General features: G+C 43.3%; 1 protein-coding gene across 1 annotated transcript; it reads right to left on the bottom strand.

Annotated features, from left to right (window-relative positions):
- Positions 1 to 802: 802 nt before the first annotated feature.
- LOC128907347 (protein ELYS-like) lies at positions 803 to 21159 on the bottom strand. Its single transcript, XM_054196113.1, has 24 exons — positions 21018 to 21159; positions 20045 to 20298; positions 18167 to 18347; positions 17151 to 17358; positions 16318 to 16434; positions 15268 to 15352; positions 12108 to 12255; positions 11325 to 11457; positions 11056 to 11237; positions 10613 to 10674; positions 9653 to 9781; positions 7824 to 7914; positions 7646 to 7735; positions 7343 to 7483; positions 6462 to 6566; positions 5597 to 5690; positions 4592 to 4715; positions 4414 to 4470; positions 3327 to 3473; positions 3048 to 3235; positions 2734 to 2878; positions 2505 to 2636; positions 1158 to 1305; positions 803 to 1070 (listed from the first exon to the last, which is right to left on the bottom strand). The coding sequence occupies exons 1-24, from the start codon at positions 21136 to 21138 to the stop codon at positions 916 to 918; spliced, it is 3237 nt and encodes a 1078-aa protein (XP_054052088.1). The 5' UTR covers positions 21139 to 21159; the 3' UTR covers positions 803 to 915.
- Between the last annotated feature and the right edge of the window lie 828 nt (positions 21160 to 21987).

Genomic DNA, 21987 nt, shown 5'->3' with positions numbered 1-21987 from the left:
GCCCTCACATCCGACAGCTCAACCCTGCACTTCAAGGAATCGCTTGGACTGCCTGAGACAACACAGTATATTCTAAATAGCTCCACCTCGTCTCTTCCCGTTCCCTGTGCTGAGCAAGTATTCGTTCCTTCTAGATCCACGTGAAGATACTCGGGGTTTTATGGTGAGAACAAAAGCAGTAACCGTTACTTATTTCCAGGGACTCGGATGGTCGGGATAATTGAATCCACGTGTAAAGACCTTTGCCCAGCCCTCTAAGTTGCAGTGCTAGCCAACAACGGCAGAAGGAAGCAGCCCCTCAACAGCAGTCTCCATAGAATCAGCTTATTTTCTTGCCTCCCGCCTCGTCAAAACTTGCTAAAGCGATATATTATTAGCAACACGCCATGCTTCAAAACTAAAGTCAAGAAATACTAGTCTGCGTAAACTTTCCTTTTATGCTTACAAATCTACGAACAAGAAAGCAGTAAGCAGTTTGTCCTAAATTCAGTGAGGGCCCACAAGCCAAAACCAGGCGCTTACATCTAAATCAGTACCCACCAGCTGTAACGAAAGCAGAAACACCTTCACTGCACTGCTACGGGAATGACTGCGGAAGCTTTGTGACCTGCTGCCTTCTTCCCATCCCAAATTTTCCATTGACTCCCATGAGGGATTTGCGTATTCCCAAGTCCAGCCCCGTCTTCTCTACAGTGTTGTCCTGAATCCCAAAGCCGAGATGAGCTGAATAAGTGAATGCATCTAAGGTCTCTTCTTGTTCCTGTCTCTAGTGAGGGACTGGCGGGTGCTGTTGAAACCCAACTGCTTGCTCTCCTGTTTGGATCTCAACAGGTCCCATTTTAGAAACATCCTCAATTTTAGAAACATCCTGCTGAAGAAACAGCACGTTTAGCAGCTATAAAAACGACATCATCTTTAAAATCCACCTTGTGAGAAACCGGTTTTCTCCTTCATTCCTGCCCAGGATTCTTTAATTCTGGACAATATTTTCGCCAGAAAATTTGGTCTTTGACGCACATTTCCTGCTTTAGCTTGTTTTCTTACTGGAGTTAATGGCTTTGGTCTTGAGACTGTAAAGCAAGAGGGGAAAAATTTCAGCCTGGTGTCATCCAAGTGACAGGGAATTCTCCCCTCTATTTCCCCCCGCTAAAAGTTACCTTCTCTTGAGGCCAATGCAGGCAAATGGTAAAGCTTGGCTCTCTCTACGGCCAGCTGCCTTTCAATTCGTGGAAGGATCTTGCCATATTGGGCTAATAGAGAATTTCTGGCAACTGCTCTGTCGGTCAAGCGATGATCGCCGTCGTTCTGATGAAGGAAAAGCGCAAAGCAAAAGCTTAACTAATTACAAGAAGTTCCTTGCACAGACCTCTCCGGGCTATTTCGCATTAGTGAGCAGATTTCCTCTACGGGTGTGGGAAAACACCTCCACTGCACAGAACAGCGGCAAGTTCTACCCATCCGCACACACCGTTTTCACCTGGTACTTGTAGCAAAGTGAAAGGAAGACTGGAATAGCAACAGAGCCTACAACTTGAAGTTAAAACAATGCTGGCACTCTGCAGAACCTTCTTCTGATACACCTGTTATCACCTGCAATTTTCTGATATCACCTGCAATTTGCAAACGACTTATTACATAGCAGGCTTTCCCTTGTTCTTCCTGAAACGCCAGTGCCCTGAATATACGGGACAACTGGAAATTACCCTGGACAACATGATGTGAAGATTAAAACAAGCAAGAAAAAGCGACCTACGCACACCACCTGGCCACATGACAGTTTTCAAATGCAGGACCTACGACTTCCAAAACCACCTTAGAAGTTTGAGTCACTGGAAAACTATGATTCCAGAAAACGGCAAACGCGTCACAAATCCAGAACACAAGTTCATGTAACACAAAATGTAATCTGGCTATTTTGAGAAATAGAGGTTAGACAAGAATTTTTGTCATAAAAGCCGTGAAATGAAAGTTGCGGAATTGGAGAGCACACTGTAACTCGCAGAAATTAAAAAAAACAAACAAAACCCACAGAAATTTAACCTGTGGATTGGCACCTAGCCTGCTCTCAGCTAGAAAAATACAGTTGCGTGCAAGACACAAGCGATGACATACAACCTACTCGTCATCCCACAGGAAGGAGTGACACAAACAACTTCCAGTAATCTAAGCCACGCATAACATACGTATCTCAATAACGGAATGGTAAGATTGGCTGATGGGAAAGATACATGTTTATTCCTCAGATGCAAACAAACTGTTCTCAGTGGGGTCAACAGTGGTGTGTAACATTTAATTTATAGCTTCATAGAGTAGCTTTGGAGTAGTGACGTATATTGGTCAACATTTAGCTTCAGCTGTAACCAAAGGTGTAGAAACTTGTTCCGAGTGTTTCAAAGACTGGTATGAAAAAAACAAAGCAGGATTTTTATTGAGTACTATCAAAACCAGTTAGTAACACCCAGCAGAAACATGCACGCTTGACAGAACAGAACTTTCACGCTTACCATAAGATTTACATTCATGGATTGATTCAGCTCTAGTGCTGCAATGTAGTTGGCACGCTGCAGATGGTAGACTAAAAGGAATTCTTGATTCTGAACACCGGCACTGGTCCTTAAAAACTTCTCCAAACACTCCTATGAGAAAAAAAAAAAATCATTCCAAAAATCTGTTATGGCTCTGCCTTTTCTCTTTTCAAAGAGACGATGAACATTTTTCCTTGCTCCCACTTACTTGTTCGGTGTCTGTGAAAGGCAGCTTCAGCAAGTCTTCCATCAGGCCCATCTCACGGCACATTTCGTACATGTGTTTTAAGAGGTCTTCTAAGTTTGCCTGAGCGGCATGTTGGTGCAACAGACCCCAAGCCTCCACCATGCACCTGTAATTAATTTTTCAGAGGTAAAGGGATGTTAATAGCATAACCAAAGAGATGCCCCAAGAGTCTTGTACTCAAAGTTTAAAGGAAACTTAGGGGATGATGATTTCTATTCTTTGTTCTCCATTTTCACAAGATTTGCGTGACAAAATGGTGGGGTATATTTCTTTACCTATTGGAGAGCAACACAGTGAGGAGAAGCTGCACTTCCCCGCTGCTTGCCGTGGGTGGCCTCATCAGCTGGATGTATCTGAGGGCTTGCCCACGCTCCCCTTGGCACAGGAGGGACTGAATAATTCTCTTGTGCTGCCACGACGCGGTTTTGATTGTAGCGGGATGAAAGAGCAGGGCCAGTGAATTCTGTACAAGTTAGAGATCGGGTTTTAAAATCATTTTCTAGATTATAGCTTTGTACTGCAATGTATGTCTAACTCAACTCTACCATACTTACTTCGTAATCATTGTGATCTAGAAGCCAAAAACCTTCAACAAGCTTAACAAGTCCCCAAGGCATGCCAAAGGCAGTTGCAAAGGAGTCGATTGAAGTTTCTGTCTCACTCGGAAAGGAACGCTTGATATCCAGCAGCAAGTAAATTGTCTGACATCAGGTATCTCATTAAGGCTAATCAGTTTGTAAGACCAAAACTTTATCACATTACCTTTAGAAAAACATAATGAAGTAAGAATATAAAAGTGGTAGGAAGCAGAAAATACATTCAAAACATTGGAGCATCCAATGCTCAATTATTACAGCAAATAAATTCCACAGTTGGGTTTTTCCCTCATGTCCAGCGTCTATAAAACAGTGTAAATTGTGGCATCCTTACAGTACAGCTCAGCTCCGAATGATTAAAACTGGATTTAAACCAGTATGCGGGTCACTCATTGGTAGCGTCATTTTCTCTTTCTGACGTCCGTTTTTAGGGACAAGACAGCTCTGGGCTATAAGCGTTTCTAAACCCCTTGCGGGTTAGGCAACAAACAGCAAAAGCAAGGCTGTGTATTTCAGCAGCTTAAAAATTAAGTTTCTGCCCCATGACTTTTCTCTTCTCCCTGTTGCTTATTCCGTGTGCCTGCACTTTCAACGGAACCAAAGCAAGCACTGTGAGCTGCGCTGGAAAACCCGTGATTTCAGCAAAAATCCGGTACTGGTAAACCACTCTTAGAAATCCTTTTGCTCTGAAACAGAAATTGTTTTATAACCCATCATGGGTGTTTTAGAAAATTTTAAACGGTGTTTAAATTTGGAGAAAAACTAAGGACATTTTATATCTTCAACCCTTATTACTAAAACTGTTTTCTCCCTATCGGAGAAGACTTTTGCAACAAAACGTTTAAGAAAAAAGTCATCAAAAATCCACAGTACAAAGAAATAAAACAGCGCTTCTGTCTACAACTTAACGCTAAACTAAATGTTTTCACTTGCATCGTCTTTGAAGCATAAATGAAAAAATGTCATGAAACAGGTCGGCGACCAACACTGAAGAACATTTATGTGCATCCCCTGAAGGTGTAATCAAAATAACTAGAAAGGATACAATTGCGTGTTTGCAGTTTTCTTCAATGCTTTCTAGCAAATAGAGATCCAGCAGTGCCTGAAATGAAAAATTAAAAGTTCTGAAAAAACGCCTGTCTTCCCTAAATCATTGGCTTTTGGGTGGGGTTTGGCGGGGAGGGCGGCCGTTTGTTGTTGTTCTCAGTGAACAGGACACTCACATGCAAACTGGCAGGCGGGTATTTCCCAGTTCCTCCTGCATCTCTCCGCCACAGCTTCTCCACTTGGTCTCCTAACTGGGAAACCATTCCATCAACCATCAAGCAGTCCGAGTCCCATTTTCCTCTGGAACAAAAGGTAGCAAGGATTTGGACAGAGTTAAACACTAATTCCTGCCTCCCAGTGTGACGGCTTTCCTCCAGTCTTCTGCTGACTGCAGCCCTGCCCTTTAATCTCCCGATGGCACAAAGCAGAAAAAGGACACTAGAGGCTCTGTGCTTCGAAGGAACACACGAGCCTGTATGTAAGTTACTTGAGAAGTAAGCCAAGGAAGATGAACTTTGAAGTCAATACCTCCTACCCTGCAGCTTCCACCTTAACTCACCTTGCAGCCTCTTGGTCACAGTGCCATCGCCGAAGCTTGGTCAGGTCTTTATTCAGTTTTCAGTACAATTTCCAAAGAAAAACCTATTATCGGCTAATCCAAGGCATGCCGCCTATGTGCTAGGCAGCTAGTCCAGGAAAGAGAGCTGACGTTAGCAAGTGCCTTCTATCCGACAGCCAGGAGAGTGCGAGGCGTGCCAACTCCATGTAACTCCAACCATCTTACGAAATCACACCACGTACTTGTGAGAAGGGGACTTAGGCCAATACAGTTATGACCCTCTATTGGTCATGTGGTCATAATCGGTCATATGGAGGTGACTGATCCTGTCCTAATCACATGGCCTTTTTCAGTAGTCAGAAATTATACACATTAGACAATGAATAAAGTAGACTACCGAAAAATGATGATACCAACCAGTGGTACTAAGCAGAGGTAGATATCAACATTTTAACACAGGAAAGTAACCTCTCTGTTCAACAGAACACACGTGTCACTGAAGTCAAGAGTATTGCTGGCAGCGCCATTACGCATAGCCCATGCAACTGTTGAGATAAAAGCCATTCCCTTCCACTTCTGAATTTGCCGTGGAAGTGTTCTAGAGTCTTCCTCTAGCTCTTACCTTGATAAACGCTCAAGTTTCTGTCGGTGACCAGTATAGTAGCTCTCAATCAGAGGATAATTGTAGAAAGGTCTCGACAAACGTGTATCGTCATCTACAGGCAACAAAGTAGAAGCAAGTTAAAGCAGTCATATCACACTTGTAAAGGAAAATTTTTGCCTAAAGAGACAGAAGATCGTACAAGCTAAGCATCAAGAAGCCTCCAACTCTGAAAGAAGCCAATCCTCTTTCTGCCTTTGCTAAAAGAGCTCTAAGAGACAAGACTCAATTCCTTCTTGCCCCAAGTGCCGTTTCAAGGTTACAGTTCACGCAGCATTCACAACATGTAGGGTAAGCTGAAGTTCACTATAAAAAAAACCACCCAGTTCTCAAAGGGAATGGTTTTTAAACATGCCGCGTGAGCATCTGTGAGACAATTAAGGCTGACAATGGAATTTATAATCCATCCAACTAAAGAAGGATTTCCAAGGTGTACTTTCTCCTCAAGCAACTGATAGAAAGTTCAAAACATGCAGGTAATGCTCTCACTGTAAAAACAAGCATTCCGGTACTTGTTGTTTAATAGTACTTTGTTTAAAATCTCAAGTAGTTCAAGCTGTGGACACAAGCAGCGCCTTGACGTCAGGGGTCCATTGCTATCCCTAAAATCCACCCAGGAAAGAAACTGCCTGCCTCATTCTACGCTGTGTACTTGACAACCCAGCAAAATCTCAACTTCACCCACAGAACTTCAGCACACCCTGCCACTGAACCAGCACGACTTCTTCCTGACAAAACCGTTACAAAAACATGGCTAAGCACGCGTTCGTGGGAGTCACTCACTGGATGGTCGCCTTGTTACAAACATATGACAGGTCACGCTTACCTAAACCCTCTGGAAGGAGACCGGATCGACAGAACCAGATGACCACTCGTGCATACAAAGAAATGAGGCCGGTTACCGCTTGCTTATTTGTCACGTCTGCAAAACCTGAAAAAAGGCAGGAGATGATTAGCGTTATGCAATTCTGTTCATTTTCACAAAACTCCCTTCATCCTACTAAACCAAAAGTATAAAAATAGCACATTAGAAATCTTTGTCTTTGCGTTTTTCATGCTGTATCGCTTTCTTATTTGAAGGAAAAACCCACTATCACCACCAAAACAAAAAGCAACCCCTATAAAGAACTAAACTCACTAAAGGCTAAAATAAAAAAAAAAAAACAAAAAACCCAAAGCCTGAACTACTAAATGCACGCAGGAATAAGACATCTGTTTCTCACGTAGCAGAGATTCTTCTGATAGCAAAGGGATATTCTTTTCTTTTCTCAATAGGCCAAGAACCATTTCTAAGAGAAAAAGCTGTAGAAACTCAAGTAACTTACTTTGCATGTTACTCGTTTACGCTTCCTTCGTATTGTTTAGCAATTTGCAACACGGTGTCTGCATGCAACTAGAACTTGCTAGCTAAGAATTCAAAGGAATAATTTTCAGCAATACCACATTCGGTTGCTGTAATTTCAGCCCAGTTGCCTACAAAGCTTCTCTCTGAATGTAGCCTCCCCCACCCCCTTGCATGAGCTCCACCATAAACTGTTGCCCTGAACTCAATGCGTGTTTTGTGGTGGTCCCAAGCGCTCAGCTTTAAGCCCCTTCTCCCAGCTAAATGTGACTGTCTTCCAATCCTCAAAAACAACAAAAGCCCATGTTGCCACAATTCCAAATCTTAATAAAACATACCAAAGATTTTGTAGCACTACTACAAACCTTTTTCAGTAAGCTCTTGTGCTTCTGTGAGAAAACAGTTTAAGACCGTGCTAAGGTTGCTCAAAAGCAACTGGCAGCGCTGGAGAGACCGTAATGTCTGGGGGTCAATGAAGTTGCAAGAGCCATCAAACAGCGGAACACCTTTTCAAGAATAAATATTAAATCGTTAGCCGACAGAGCAATTCCAGAGTTTCAAGGCGCACTTCAAGGACCGCGTGCAATATCCTATAGCGGCGTATTACTGAGGAAGCTCAATCAAAAAGAACGACTTCAGGTTTGCAGAATGACTACACTAGTACTCACAGATTTGGTCAAATTCTTCCTTTGTAGAGATCACTTGGTTCCATGTCCACTCAAGAACAAACCGTAAATTACCAGCAGACCTTGGCTGCTCTTTAAACAAAGAGAACAAAAAAGAAATGAATCAACAGGCTCCAACTCAAAGAGGTACCACGTAAAAAAACAACGTTCCAAGTATTACCTTCAGATATCCAATGTTTAATGCATCCAGTCAGAAGTCCCACAGAACCTGTCTGGACAGCAGCTGACAATACTGCTTCCAGCTGCTCCTCCTAAACGTAACAGACAAACTCAAATGAGAATCTTACCTACTTGCACCATGTGAACCATCAACAGTAAATGTTTCTTTCTAACTGTATACTCATTCAGACATCACAAAGTCAATCAGGACACAGGCCAGGAACGCCACGTCCTTTCTCTTAATTCCAGCCACAGGCTGGACTGCCCACTGCTCTGAGGAACACATTAACACGCTTTTCCTCTGACATTTCAACTTACTGCAGCCTAATTCTAATCTTTCTTCGCATGCCTCTGCATTACAGTCTTCACGTACTGAGTTCCAACTTACTACGTCCAGAAACATCCTCTGCTAATACGCGTTACACATCTGTGCATATAAGTTTGCCATCAGGAACGCAGGAAGGGGACAGGACAAACACAACTGTGCAACGTTTGCATGGAAACAGTGAAGCTACGGCCAAGCAGCTTTCTAGACTATGAAGACATGAAGCAGTTCTGACACCCAAAACAGTACGTTGGAATTTTGTAACGTGACAGAAAAGAAGCGAAACATTTACATCCTAATGGTTTAAATGTTAGGCTCTTCAAATACTGTATTATAGTGTAGTGGTAATCCTTACAAGGATAAATCACAGGTACGCACAGACGCGCGATATTAAGTAGTAGCTTATCTCAGCTGGTGTTCTCGTACTTCTCTCAGGTGAAAGGACCCTTCATAAGTTTTTACTTTGGTTTTTGGGATGGGATTTGTTTGGTTGGTTGGGTTTTTTTAAACACATTCAAAAGTATCTTTGCCCTCTAGGCAAAATCATGACATTCAAAGCGACTTCTACACATGTAGAACACACATGTGATATTGCCATCTTTTTCGGAAAACTGGTTTCAGACAAGGAAACACACCATTGGCCAGCTTGCCAAGAAATTTCTTTGAGCTACCACACTGTGCAGAAGCGTTCATGTCCTAACACACGTCCACAAATGTGGTGACGAATGCAGGAGACAGGAAGAGGAGGGCAGCGGGAAGGCTGCTCTCCCCTTCCTGCTGATTGCTCCAGGGAAAGGTTGGTGCATTGCAAATGGAAAACCTATGGCAGGGGGAGTGAAGTCACTGTGGTGGCATAAAGCACATAGAAGGTAGCGAGTGTCATGAGATAAAGGTGATTAAGGTGTTGCAGCTGCAAGAGGGCAGTCTCAGAGGAGCAAATTGGGCTACTGCAGCACAAGGCAGAGGCTACAGGGGTGAAGATCCGCCCGGAGAGGATGCAGAAAAGCCTACCGATGAAGGGAAAACGAGGGCAAGCCGTGAAGAAATTGCCAGGGAGAGCTGACAGCAGTAATCCTTTACCACAGCCCACTTCCTTGGAAGCAAATGATCACGTACAGTGCAGCAAGCCGACGTCTGCAAGAGCTCGCATCCCAGTGAGACGCCCCCATCGTCGGCTACTGCACTGAACCACTGCTTTGAGAAACTGACAGGGATGGGGGTTGCTCTGGGGGACACATGCGTTATGTTGGGCATGACCAGCACTGACTGCACGCTTCCTTGTGCGCATCTGTGTGTGGCACCGAATTAAGAGAGGGGTCTCTAAAGGCAGATCTCTTAGGGCTGTTCCCAGTCAAAGTCACTACTTTGGATCTAAGGATACGATTACTTCTGCTAGCTCAGGTCAACACCTGTATTTCAAATTGGAGTATCGTGTCTTGTAGCCCCTCCAGCCCTGTCAGACCAGATGGATGTATTTCCCCCTTGATTCCCTCATAGGCACTCACCTGACTCAAACTGGATGGCTGGACATCAACTGGTCTTGGAGACAGCAAGCCAGCTACAAGACACCTATTGTAGCTATCCTGAATGGCTTCCCATATTGAAGGGCCAGATTTCTTCAAAAAATTCAAGGTCTGAAACATCAATCGAAAACCACAGATTAAGACAGCATTGTTATTCCGTCACTACGCTTCTGGATAACCTCTAAAAGGAAGAATCTAAATGTTCACTGACACCGTCAGACAGCCTGAACCACTAAGATGCTTTAGGTTAGCAATCTGTGTAATTAAGTCTTTTCTACCTTCTCTGTCTATACACAGGCCTTGCTCTTTCCCTCAACACTGACACAAAATACATTCTATATAAGCTAAGCTAACATGCAACTTCACACTTTGGAAGATCCTTTCTATGCCTATTCGTATGGAAGCCGATTCATGTTGGAAACATTTAGTGAGCTGAAACTTCACTCAAAATTATCTGTCACAATCTGTGCCGTGGCTCAGGAGTTATAATTTGGCCGAGTTTGGGAGAAAACAAAATTTCACTCCTCAAACAGTTATGTGATTTTTCATTTTCTCCATTCCCTCCTTTTTCAAGAGAATTGGGGATCAAAACTCTAACTCAAGACTATGCAGGCAGTTCGACTGAGGGGCAATAAAGAAGTAACACCTTTCCCCGCCTTCTACAGTGGTTTTGTTCTTGCTCCTGGAGCAACGTTGCATTCCTTTCTAGACATTCAATCCCCGATCGTGCTTCAAGAGGAGACAACGGCAGTTGTACAGTCCCAAGAGGGGACCTAAAACATTACCATTTGCATACAACTGGCGACAGGATACAGTTGCAACTATGCGTGTGGACGGGCAGGATGAGCGTGAAACGGTCCCTAACACGGAAAGCAGTGCAACAGAAAACTTAGAAAAGCTACATCTCCTGCCACTCGCAATAAAGATACAGTAAAAGATCACCTCCTTCTGGAAGCCGGTGCAAGTCATGTGAACGACTCCGGAGGTCAGCAAGCACGTACCATCTGCAGAAACAGGGAACGTTTGACAACCTTCCGTACTCTCACAGTTATGGCATGACCAGTTTACATTTTTTACACACCGGTATCTAGAAACATATAACTGAGTGCTTTGAGCTTCAGTTCACAGTCATTTCAGGCTATAACCAGCACCACTTCACCGCCTACATTACAAAAGCACCAAAACTCAGCCGGCTGTCAGATATGTTCCACAATAGTAAATACCTTGTCAGTACAACGTGATCAGAGTTGGGTTTGTGGGGGACTGGGTGTTTTTTTGGTTTGGTTTGGGTTTTGAATGACAAACAATGACTGAACAAGAGAACCAATGAATGGCATTTGACCTCATTTTAGGCTTATCACTCTCAAAAGCAGTGAAATACCTACCAAAGTTATAGTTGCCTGGATGAAAAAACTGCTCAGGTGGTGGATAAGAAGGAGGAACTCCCCGACTTAGACTCCGCTCATGGACCAGAATATCCAAAAGGAGCTTCGGAGAAGTCACGCTCACTACAGTATCCAGCGACCACAGTGCAAAATAGGGGCACTCATGAGGGAATTCTTCCGGCCTTAAAGAAAACAAGCGCGTAAGCTAAATGCCGACATTCAAATGAATTATTGGCAGGCATATGGAAAACTACTGAAGAAAAATCTACCTTAGTGAATCTGGCATTTGAGCAGAATACCAGCGATTAATGTCAAATACACCCAGGTAAGTAGATGGTTTTCCCTGACCGTACGTATTCACTTGCCAACTGAAGACTGAGACACTGGTGTCAGGAGACGTGACTGTAAAAGACAAGACATTGTTTCTGACTTGTAGAAAATACGATAGATCCGATATTTTTAAAACACCACTTTCTATTTTGGCTTCATTCTGTTCTGTCACTCGTGAAACACAACACTTCCTAAGAGTGATTACAGTACTTACGGAATAGCAAACATCTCTGTGATAGGTTTCAGTCACACTGCCCCTTTTTCTTGTCCCCTCGTCCAGATCACTGGTCAAGATACTAAAGAGAAGTGGCCCCAGTGCAGTGCCCTGGGGAGCACCACTTGTGACAGGCTACCATCTGGATGCAGATGCGGACATCGGTTTGAAGAAGGGAAAAAATTCTGGTCACATTCCTAAGCAATGGAGAGTTTGAACTTCTTGTTCAAAGATGGCAGCTGGAGGAGTAAAACGACTGACCATCATCATACAAACGGCCCCACCATACATCGCGATAGCATGTCAGCAAGCATAAAATAAAACATATATTTTCCCTTAAAGAAGTCCCACATAACTTAAGCATCCATTTTTTCTTCGTAAATAATCCCAACAATCTAGTCTATGCAGATAGGCAAGACTTTCAGACTGTGGGGACAGAACAGCATTCGTTGCTTAGGTTCCAAAAGCACTTCTTTTAAAATCACCAAACACGGACATCAGAACAAACCTTCATTTACGCTATCCTCTCCGTCAACGTCGCTGCGGAATTTTTCGACACTCTGGCAGCTGATTAATTTAGTACTCATCTGGCCTCTCAAGGGAAAGACTCCACCCGTGAGATCTAAACTGAACTTTTCGCCACGGTATTCCAAACCCTGGGGGAAAAAATCAGAGAAGAGAGCAAAGGTCATTCTAAGATAAAAACATACATTATGGCTAAATATGAAAGACAGTCTAACAGAATAGGCTTATTATACTGTGTATTTCGCATGAGCCTATTTCTGATGGTAAACAGAAACTACGCCTGACATGCAAGAGAATGCAGTGTCAAATCGTAACGGGTAAGTTTGGCTGTAAAGGCTTTGCACTTTTTCAAAATTTAGAATTTCCCTAACATTATTCAGATCTAAACATGTTTTGCAGAATTCCTTGCGACATCCAAGAATGTTCTTTGTAAAAATAAATATATCGCTACAAAGAGATATCTAAAATGATGCAACACACATGCATGCAAAGCTCTTTGCTCCATGTCTTGATTGCAGAACTGATGAAGTTAGAGAAGCCCCAGCATTAGAGCAGCTAAAGCTGTCAAGAGGTATTTTCTATGGGCACACCACCAGAGTGACCGTGCACCCCTCTCTAGTTACTGTGAGAACTTCATACTGATTAGCAATCTTCTTTCAAGCCACGTAAGCTATGGCAGCTCCTCCTCTCATCTTGTCAGAGACTAACGGGTGAAATATCCCTCAGCTCCTTCACCAAGCACAGCCAACAGCAAAAGGGAAAACCAGAAAGGACACGGGGTGCACGTGGCCAAGGCTTTTAGCATCACGAATTACTACACAGTAAACAAACTAATTTTGAGATACACAGAAACCCCGGCACGATTGTGGTGAACCTCTGATAGCGCCATTTTTTAAGTAAGCGTGAAGTGAAATACCGTCTTTCCAAATACAGCATTCATTCAAACTGTTTACCATACAACACATGAATGGGTGTACTGGGGACAAATAGCAGCTCTATAATTAAAAAAAAAAAAAAAAAGAGGGAAAAAGAAACCCAACCCACACAACCCATAAACTGATAACGCCACATTCTACCCAAGTTTCCTAAACTTGCAGAGCTCTGAAACGAACTGGCATGAAACCACACATTCCCGTATGATCTCATAGGATACATCTAATTCACCTAATCTGAGAAGAGGCGAGCTTTCTCTTAATGATTCCAGGAAGTGTTACAAATAAATATGAAGGTTGTCTAAAAAGAAAAATTAAATAATTAAAAAAAGTCTTTCATAACTAAAAAGAAAATGCTTCTGAAGCAAAGCAGTGCATTTTAAACTTTCCACGCCGGGCAAAGTCATTCTAAGGAACTCCATTGTATGGGAGATGTTAAGTAATGACTCCATTGACTAGCAAAACACAAAAACAAGTTTTCAAACGAGATGCACTGGTCAAACTCTGGTATCAAAGTAGAGAGTGTATACTCTGCCCATCCGCAAGCATTGTGCAGAACGAGGGTAAAGATGCGCTCTACGATCGTGATTTGATGCACCAGATTTAGCAACTGCTGCGACAGTACAAAAAAGGTCTTTGGAAGCATTACTTAAACATACCTTTCTGTTTAATTACTTAAGCAGACTTAAACCAACCTTGAAGGCAATGGAGACAAGAGTTTGACACGCGTATAGAAAAACACAGTACCACATGTTCCATAAGTCCTATTTGTGACTTTTACCATGACACACAGTCAAAGAGCTTCATAGCCTCAAACCTAATTCCTGGAACAAAAAGCACTGCTGTATTGAAAAAGTCTTTTGAGCTCCTATGAACTCTATCCAATGAACAAGGATCAACAGTAGATTCCTCCTTCTTTACTCAAACTTGGCCTAGCAAACGGGAGACACTTAAATTTTCTACCCCTGAAGATGGACAAGAAACTTGACTCAGACAGCCATGCAGGCAGACAGTCATGTAGTACTAACCAATCTGTGACTACAAGGAAGTGTTCTGAGACTAAAAGCATCCGCTGTGGAGCACAGGTCCCGCACATCAACAAAGATAAAGAGATAGCATCCAGCACGCGATGAATCACTGGAAGATCCTTCTACTTGGTCACCGTGATAGATAATGCATTTTAAAGAAACACCACCTTTTCCAAACACCTAACCTCTCTCTATGCAAAAGCAACAGTGGCAAATGAGGAAGCACCTTTCCTACACATAAGCAAAACACTCAAAATCTAAATTAATCCAAAAAAATCAAAAGGCACAGTCCCTACAAAAACCAGAGTACCACGATACAAGAGTCACCCCTGTTTCGTTCCATAGCTATTGAGAACATGCAAGAGAAAGTACCAAATCAGGAGGAAAGACTTGCTCTGAACTAAGATTACTGTCCCCTCAAAAAGATTTTGGAAGACTTCCAGGCGTACAACTGAATGGAATTACACATCTAACAGATGCGCCTTGTCTCTGTTAGCTATCTGAGATACAAGGATACCTCACATCTGTATTTTAAACGCATCCTCTTGGAGCCAGATCTAACATTTAGGTACACTCTTCTGACCAAATTACATATTTTCCTGGCTTTAAGAGTAGATTGAATAGGTCACCCAGCCAAAAAGAAGAACAAGTTATCTTTACAGCTACTAAGTGTCAGGATCAACACTGAAGAGACACTGTAGGTGCATTTCATGTCAGAAGTCCGGCTGACAAAGCTCTAAGGGAAACCAAGAATATAAAACTGAAGATCAGCAAAGAATAGAGTATGACTGTATTTTAAGAAAGGGAGAGAGACAGAAGCTTATTCAAGTCCGAAGCTTGGTTAAAGCAAGCGATTCAAGGCCCAATCTTCTCTTCCTACATGCCATTCATTTGGTATTTCAGAATAATTTTATTTGCAAAAGCCGCGTCCTCTTCAGGAATTTCATTTATACGGGCTCTTTGCAGATGAATCTAGCTGGAACACACGACACTGCAGTATAAAATGGTATGCCTTCTTTCCAAAAGGTATGGACAAAGGCCGTGCCCAAGAAGACTCAGCAAAACATTATTATTTTTTCAGCCAGCTCTGAAGTTTGATGGTAAATCTCACCCCTGTAACTCAACTGATACTCCCTTAGAGAAAATTACTATTGTCTGCTTTTCCCACACATGCACCTCTTACCTCATACATGACTTGTCCTGAGGCCACGCGTTTTCTGTCACCAAACGCTAACTGCAGCAGGTGTAAACTCACCACATCGCCTTCACTGAAAAGGGATAAATTATGAAATTTGGTTACAAAGCTGCTTTATAGTCCTCATTGTCGTGTTAGTAGACCTAGACGTTTTCTTAATAGCATGCTCCTGCTGAAAAGAACACCACCTCTTCCCAAAACATGATCATCGGCCACATTTAGCCACTGAAACATGAAGGAGGGCGTTTTGACACTAACAGCTTCAGGGGCAAAAGCCAACCGTACAATTGGAAAGCTGTAATATGTTGTATGGACTAAGAATTGTTGGAAATAGTTCTTCACAATGAAGAGTTCTCCATCAAAACTGCTTTGAAGTCAAATTTTAAAAGACTGCCACTCTACCAACAGCTGAGCTGATGGAATCGCTTGCTGATGCAGAAAGAGAGATCTCTCTGCCCTTCCCTTACCACCAAAGTTCCCCTCCCCCTCTTGCACACTCTGCACCCTTCCAAGTCCGATTTGATTCAGCAGAACAGCAGGAACCCGTTGGCTTTTCTGCTGAATCGTTTGCTGCCAGGGGAGCTGCACTGGCTCACCAAGGCTCCACAGACTGCTGACGCTGGCACAAGGCCATCGGCAATACTGTCACCGCCGCCTTTAGGGGCGGCAGGCTGTTGTGTGGGAACATCTGGTGTTCTAGATCTGCAGCCTCAACTGCTCCTAGTGGTATTTTAATACCACGGTGTGACTATCAAACAAATGATGAAGCGGTCATCGAGGAACAAAAGCAAACCATTTGAGAATGCGAGCAGAAGAATATGGCCACTGTTGCTTTGCCTTCTGACAGAAGGCAGGAACTAGTAGGTCCCTCTTCACGTCTGGTAAATCCTGTAAAAATTGCATTCTAAGTTTAACACCTTCCGTACCGGAAAGAATCGCAGACACACAACAAATACACATGTTCAACTGTATGGGAACAAATATCCTTAAAAAAAAAAAGAATTAATTCAGTGGCTGATAGTTAAAGTTTTTATTCACCTTTCCTGCGTAGACTGAACAGCCCACAAGTAGCAACAATTGCGAGGATCATTCTCGGGCTCTTGAAAAGTGACAGCATAGACAGGAATCCTCCCTCCTTCAAGCTGAGAGTGGTGCCTACAGGTTTAGGGGAAAAAAAAAGCAAAACGAAAAAGAAAACAAAAGGTGAGCCTAGTGGCCCAAACACAGGTAGTTTCTCGTTTCTTGGACTACGTCAAGCATTGTTCTTCCTGACTTCTGAACCTTATTTGTACCTCCACACTCTACTCTTGCCACCTAATTATTCCTCCACTGTCTATTTATGCATCCAACAGCTTCTGGGGAGTCAGTGCAGATCTGCTGAAGTGAATCCCGACCAGAAGTTAGCCAAATATTTCAGGTGAGATTGCTCTTTCGGCCAAAGCTGACATGCAGGAAAGAATACATTTTTCAGGCACAGGTCAGCTATTGAGTTTTCATGTCTCACTAGTTTCACCCTGGACACTTTAGAGAATATCGGCACCAAAATCACATCACTGACATACTTCAGCCTTTCAATGGATGCCCCAGTTGCAGTAACCGGTTCTGAAAACCCCAGGAAGCATGCTTTCCACAGTTCCTCAATCCACAGGCACAATAAGGAAAACAATCCTAGTCCACTGGGGAGAAGGCGGACCACTTGATCCAGGTATGACTGAAAAGTTATGTCAGAAGAGGATTTCTGAACGTGCCAAGATTATACTCATACTCATGTCAGTCCCTGAAAAAGTTCTCTTTACATTCACATACTTCCTTAAGCAACAAATCGAGAGCCCCACACCTCCAGGCATGGCCAAGTGTAAAGGCCTACTTACTCTCTCTTCAAAGTTTTCATATTCCAGAGCGACAGGTAGCCATCCGAGAAACCCACAACGAGCTGGTTGCTTCTGCTTATGTAGCACAGGGCTGATACTGCTGTTCCGGAAGCATTTTGTAGTTGAAAACAGAGATGTCTCCCTTCGCTGGTCACAGTTTCTCTTCTTTGTGCAACTTCAGCAGGATTTTTAGTGACAACTTCTAGATCTACACACACAAAACCAAGCAATAAATGAATACGTTATGCCATTTAGGCTGCATTTTAGGCACTGATGTGACAACCCCTATCATCTAATGCTACCGTGCCAGGCAAAATAGCCATTTATGCAACACTTTTTTTTGCCATTTCCATTATGTATGTCTTCAAAGAACATAAGAACTCTCGGATAAGACAAGTATTCTCACTCACGTTTGAAAGCTAGGTAAAAACGTAACCTTAATAACGTAACCAAATTCTTCCTGGACTCTGAAAAGCAGGAGTTTGGGCCTCGTGATGAAATTTGAAGTGGCACCTCGTGTTTGAAGTGGCACCAATTTCTGAAGCTGCTGTTGTAATAGCCAAAATGGTGTATGCAATCTGAGTACACCTATTCGAGATTTCATTCATCCAAATGCATGGGTGTTGGTAAGTCGGGTTTATTTTAAAAAACAAGCCCAAAATTTGCCCCAAGTCAATTAACACAAGCAGAAGAGCATTCCCGGGAAACAGGGCTCCTCCAACACAACTTCCTACCAGGCGGCCGCACCGGCTCACGTGGCAAAATTCCTACACCTCTCTGGCAAGAATCATAGTGGCACAGGGATCTTGGTGGGAGGGGGCATTTACAACACTGCGAGGAGCAGTCAGACACTCCCAGGTTTAATCAGGTCAGGACTATACGATGTCAAACTGCCACCTGTAACCAGTCGTCAGAAATGTCTGACACAAGGGTCTTCAAAGTGGGATGCATACTGTTTCGTTAGAAGACAGAAGTTTTCTTGCGTTTAAATTCATGTGGAAAAACTGCAGGCTCACCCAATGCTTCGATATCATTCTGAGTGCAGGAGCAATCATCCAAACTAAGGTCAACCAGAAGGAGATGGCCAGCATCTGTAGCCACTGCTGCCACCCCAAAGAGCCATCGCAGACTCTGATGGAGGTGCTGAGTGCTCACGCTGGGTCCTCCGTGATTCGCTATGGGTTCTATAGCGGTTACCTACAGGAAAACTACAAGTTACTATTTGAGCTCTTTGACAAGCTCAATAGAAAAAGTAAATCCAGGAGCATCAAAGCATTGTTTGCAATTAGATCAAGAAAAGAGACAAAGACAAAAAAGCCCCGTACAAAAACCTGTTACTGCCTTCCACTTACTAGATTTCCTGCGGGTAAGTGACTTAACTTCAACTTACATGGGGCATTCTATTAGTACAGCTTAGCAATTTCCATTTCCTACTTCGCAGTAATTAACTGGAGGAAAACACAGAAAATCAGTTATACGCAAGAAACTTTATCGTATTCAAGGGGCTTAAGACAGACAAACACAACTACATCGAGGTCTCCCACCGCTCACAGCCCACCAGCACCGCGATACAGTCTATGCCTTCTTTGACAAACGGGCGTTAGGATAAATCAGGGCTCGAGAGTCAGACGAGGCAGCGGCCAAGTTGCATGGGAGACACGCCATTTCCATGGGAGTGAAACGTATTTAGAAAGCGTTGAAGGGAGAGACCAGCTTAGTAAAATTCACACTAGTCCGCATTTAGAAGAAAAGTAACAACCACATAAAGGAAAAGAAGCTTTAAATGCACACCAGCGCTTTCACGAATGTTGAGAAAAATGTTAAAAGCCAGCCTAAAGCAGCAGCTTCTCAGATAAAAAGGTGACTCCACCTAAAGGAGGAAGCGCACGCTGCTCTTTCACGTGCCCAGCAGTCTGCACGCAACTGTCTCACAAGGCGAAGACAGACCTTTCAGCACACGTTGCAGCACATCCCAGGACAACACTGACTGCTAGAGCAGAGACACGAGCACACGAAGACTCCTGCGCTAAAGCTGCACGTATTTCTCTCTCTCAGTGACCCCAATACGAATGCTTACTACTAGTCATCACACTGTAGCATTACAAACAAACAAAACTCCACCTGTATTCTAGCAAGTCAAACCAAAGCACCTGATGGAAAGCTGGCTAAGAAGTTAGTTAGTTAGTTGTTGCAGATTCTAAGATGATAAAAATGAATCTTCATGTTCTATTGACTTCCACCGATTCTTGTTTACATTAAGATAATGAGGCTAGGGGACACACATCATTTGAGTTTCTGGGTTACAGAAGACAGAAAACATCAGCAACATTACACCAGTGTGTCCCATCTACACAAACACACTAGTCAGAGAGCAGAGATTCAAGGACTGCAGGCTGAAAGGTGACCTCCCAACAATCTGTCAGATAACTCACTAGAGGCTCTTTTTTCCTCTCCTAAGTCAACAGAAAAATGTGTTCTCCTCAGCCTGCTTGCTAGGCTGAGATTCAAGGCAATGTGTCGAAGTCATTTACAGCACAGCTATGGAATTCTGAGCCATTTTAAAGACGGTATTTCTGATGGAAATCAAGCAATTAGGGCCAAAAAAAGGTGCTTTTCAATGCCTTTTTGTGGAAGGAGAGAATCAGGTAACTTTGTGCTCTACAATAAAACCAGAAAACTTGTTTTACTCTCAGTAAACTCAAACAATAATGGCACATTAAGCCCAAGATTTTACAGCAACACCGTCTTGACTGGATACTCTCAAGTGACAGGATGTTAACGCACAATAGAAAAAATACCTCCTACAAAGAGACGCTCCAAAGCTTGTCCTAAAACAGGCCTACGCAGCACCTAACAACATCAAAGCTTCGTTTCTCCAATGAAAAAGTACCTACCCTCCCGGGAAGAACAACTGCTTTAACCACTCTTGAGAGTCCAAGGTCGTACAGACAGAGAACACTTCCCTCTGCGTCTTCCAACCCAACCAGCAGTCCAGTTCTCTTCTCCCAGGAAAACTCCTTCACCACACGAACAGTGGGAGGCTGTTCATTGACTCCACTGAAACGGTACGCAGAGAGCCGCTCTCCTGTCACAGAGTTCACCACCTCAAGGTGAGGACCACGTGCCAACCACGCCAGGCCGTTTCTCCCTGTGAGAGAAAAGAAAGAGGACGGAAGCAAATGTCCAACGGAAGACTGAAAACAGCTGAAAAAAAATCACAGTGCCTGCCCCTTTCCTTCAATAAACGTACCTAGCAGAGGAAGACCGACCTACCTCATTCTAGTCAATGATTCAAAATCACCCGTTGAAATCCCCAAGCAATCCCTCCTAAAATTAACCACCTTGTTATTTTGCATTTGTACTTGTCATTCCCGCACCGAAGAATCTGGGTTGTTTGGGATAAAGATTACAAGGTCCTGATCGACAGCCTTTATACCATATTCGCCTTGGTTTTGCTAGAAATGATCTAAACGCATATGGGAATACAAGTCTTGGAGCGTAGAGGAAGAATTGAAGGCATTTTGTTTCACTGAACTACTGCCAGCCCAAAGGAAGTATGAGCTCAATTCCTGCATTTACACTCAGGTAGATAGATTCTACCTGGTCTTAACAGAAGCCTAGACCTCCAGATAGGCACCCAGCTCTACTGTCACATCACCTGGAAAGTCCACTTCAAAGTTTAACTACACTCACGTTTTAATATTAGCATTTGTCATCGCTGAAGCACCCTTTTTGTTCTCTCTCTCTAAACAGGATGCCCCTTAACAGCACCAACCTGACACAGCTGATACGATGACCTGAGGCTTCAGGTAGCCTCCAGGCAAGAACAGCTTTATACCGAGACCAAATTTAAAGGAAAATGCTCACCTCCAGAAAACCTCCCGCACAGCACAGAGCCGAGGGTTCCCTCATCTTCCCCAAGTGCCTGAAGAGTCACCTCTGGAAACTGCAGCAGACTGCTCGTTACCTCAGCTGTTAGGTCTTGCATTCTTCACTGTAAATACAGGAAAAAATTGCACAACTAGACTCACGCCAGCCAGAAATATTCTTGAGAGTGACAGAAGTTTCATCAGTATGCAGTGAAAAATCCCCTAGACGTCACCTCTAGCTCTTTTTCTTGCAAATAATGGCACTCGGGAGACTTTTTGCTCTCCCAGCAGAGCAAAAGGAGAATCCTTTGCTTTTCTGATGCCTGTGAGATCACCAACAAAAAGTGACCCAGACGTATCAACAGAGAAATAACAGGAAAAAGCCCAATACACTGAGTTCAAGTCTACTCACACAGGTTAGGAAGATGGGAGCTGAGAAAAATCAGATTTTAAAAAGCTTCTCAGTAACAGGTACAACTTTCCATTTGTCCTTTCCCTTGATTTCGTACTTTACCCTTTGTTACTTATTGTCAGTTGTCTTCTAGCAGCCAAAATTACCATTGTTCTTCACCTTAGGTACTTAGGACTTCCAAACTATTTCCAAAGAAAGGAGCGTACCACGAGTCACAGGCTGAGGATAGATTTTTGCATTAAAAAGCTCCAAGAAAAATAAACATGGAGAAATTACATGTTCAAGCAGAATCGCATTCAGCCAAGTCAGGGTTCAGGGACGTCAGTTTTGACTGACGGTAGTACCTGAAAATCCGTTTCAAGGGCCAACAATGCAATGGGCTTACTGACGAAAAAGCTAAAAATATGGCCAGCCGCAGCTGAAGAGATGGTTTCACAAAACATGCTGACTTCCCTGCCACCAAAAGAGAGGACTTGCCGCCGCCTCCCATCTCTCCATCTGCTCCTTTGTTCTACTACCATACTCCTGTGGCTCACCTCGCACTGCCTTAACAGTG

This window comes from Rissa tridactyla, chromosome 3 (genome assembly GCF_028500815.1).
Source record: "Rissa tridactyla isolate bRisTri1 chromosome 3, bRisTri1.patW.cur.20221130, whole genome shotgun sequence".
NCBI lineage: Eukaryota > Metazoa > Chordata > Aves > Charadriiformes > Laridae > Rissa > Rissa tridactyla.
Note: the sequence above shows the minus strand (reverse complement) of the source record. Positions and strands in the feature narration are given on the sequence as shown.

Bases quoted from the DNA above. Each gene is read 5' to 3' on its own strand.
- LOC128907347 (XM_054196113.1), bottom strand. From the start codon at position 21,138: ATGCAAGACCTAACAGCTGAGGTAACGAGCAGTCTGCTGCAGTTTCCA. The intron at 18,348-20,044 runs GTAGGTACTTTT...GTTTTCCTGTAG, and splicing joins CAGTTGTTCTTCCCGGGAGG to GTAACCGCTATAGAACCCAT. The intron at 7,915-9,652 runs GTGAGTGCCTAT...TGTTACGTTTAG, and splicing joins AGCCATCCAGTTTGAGTCAG to GAGGAGCAGCTGGAAGCAGT.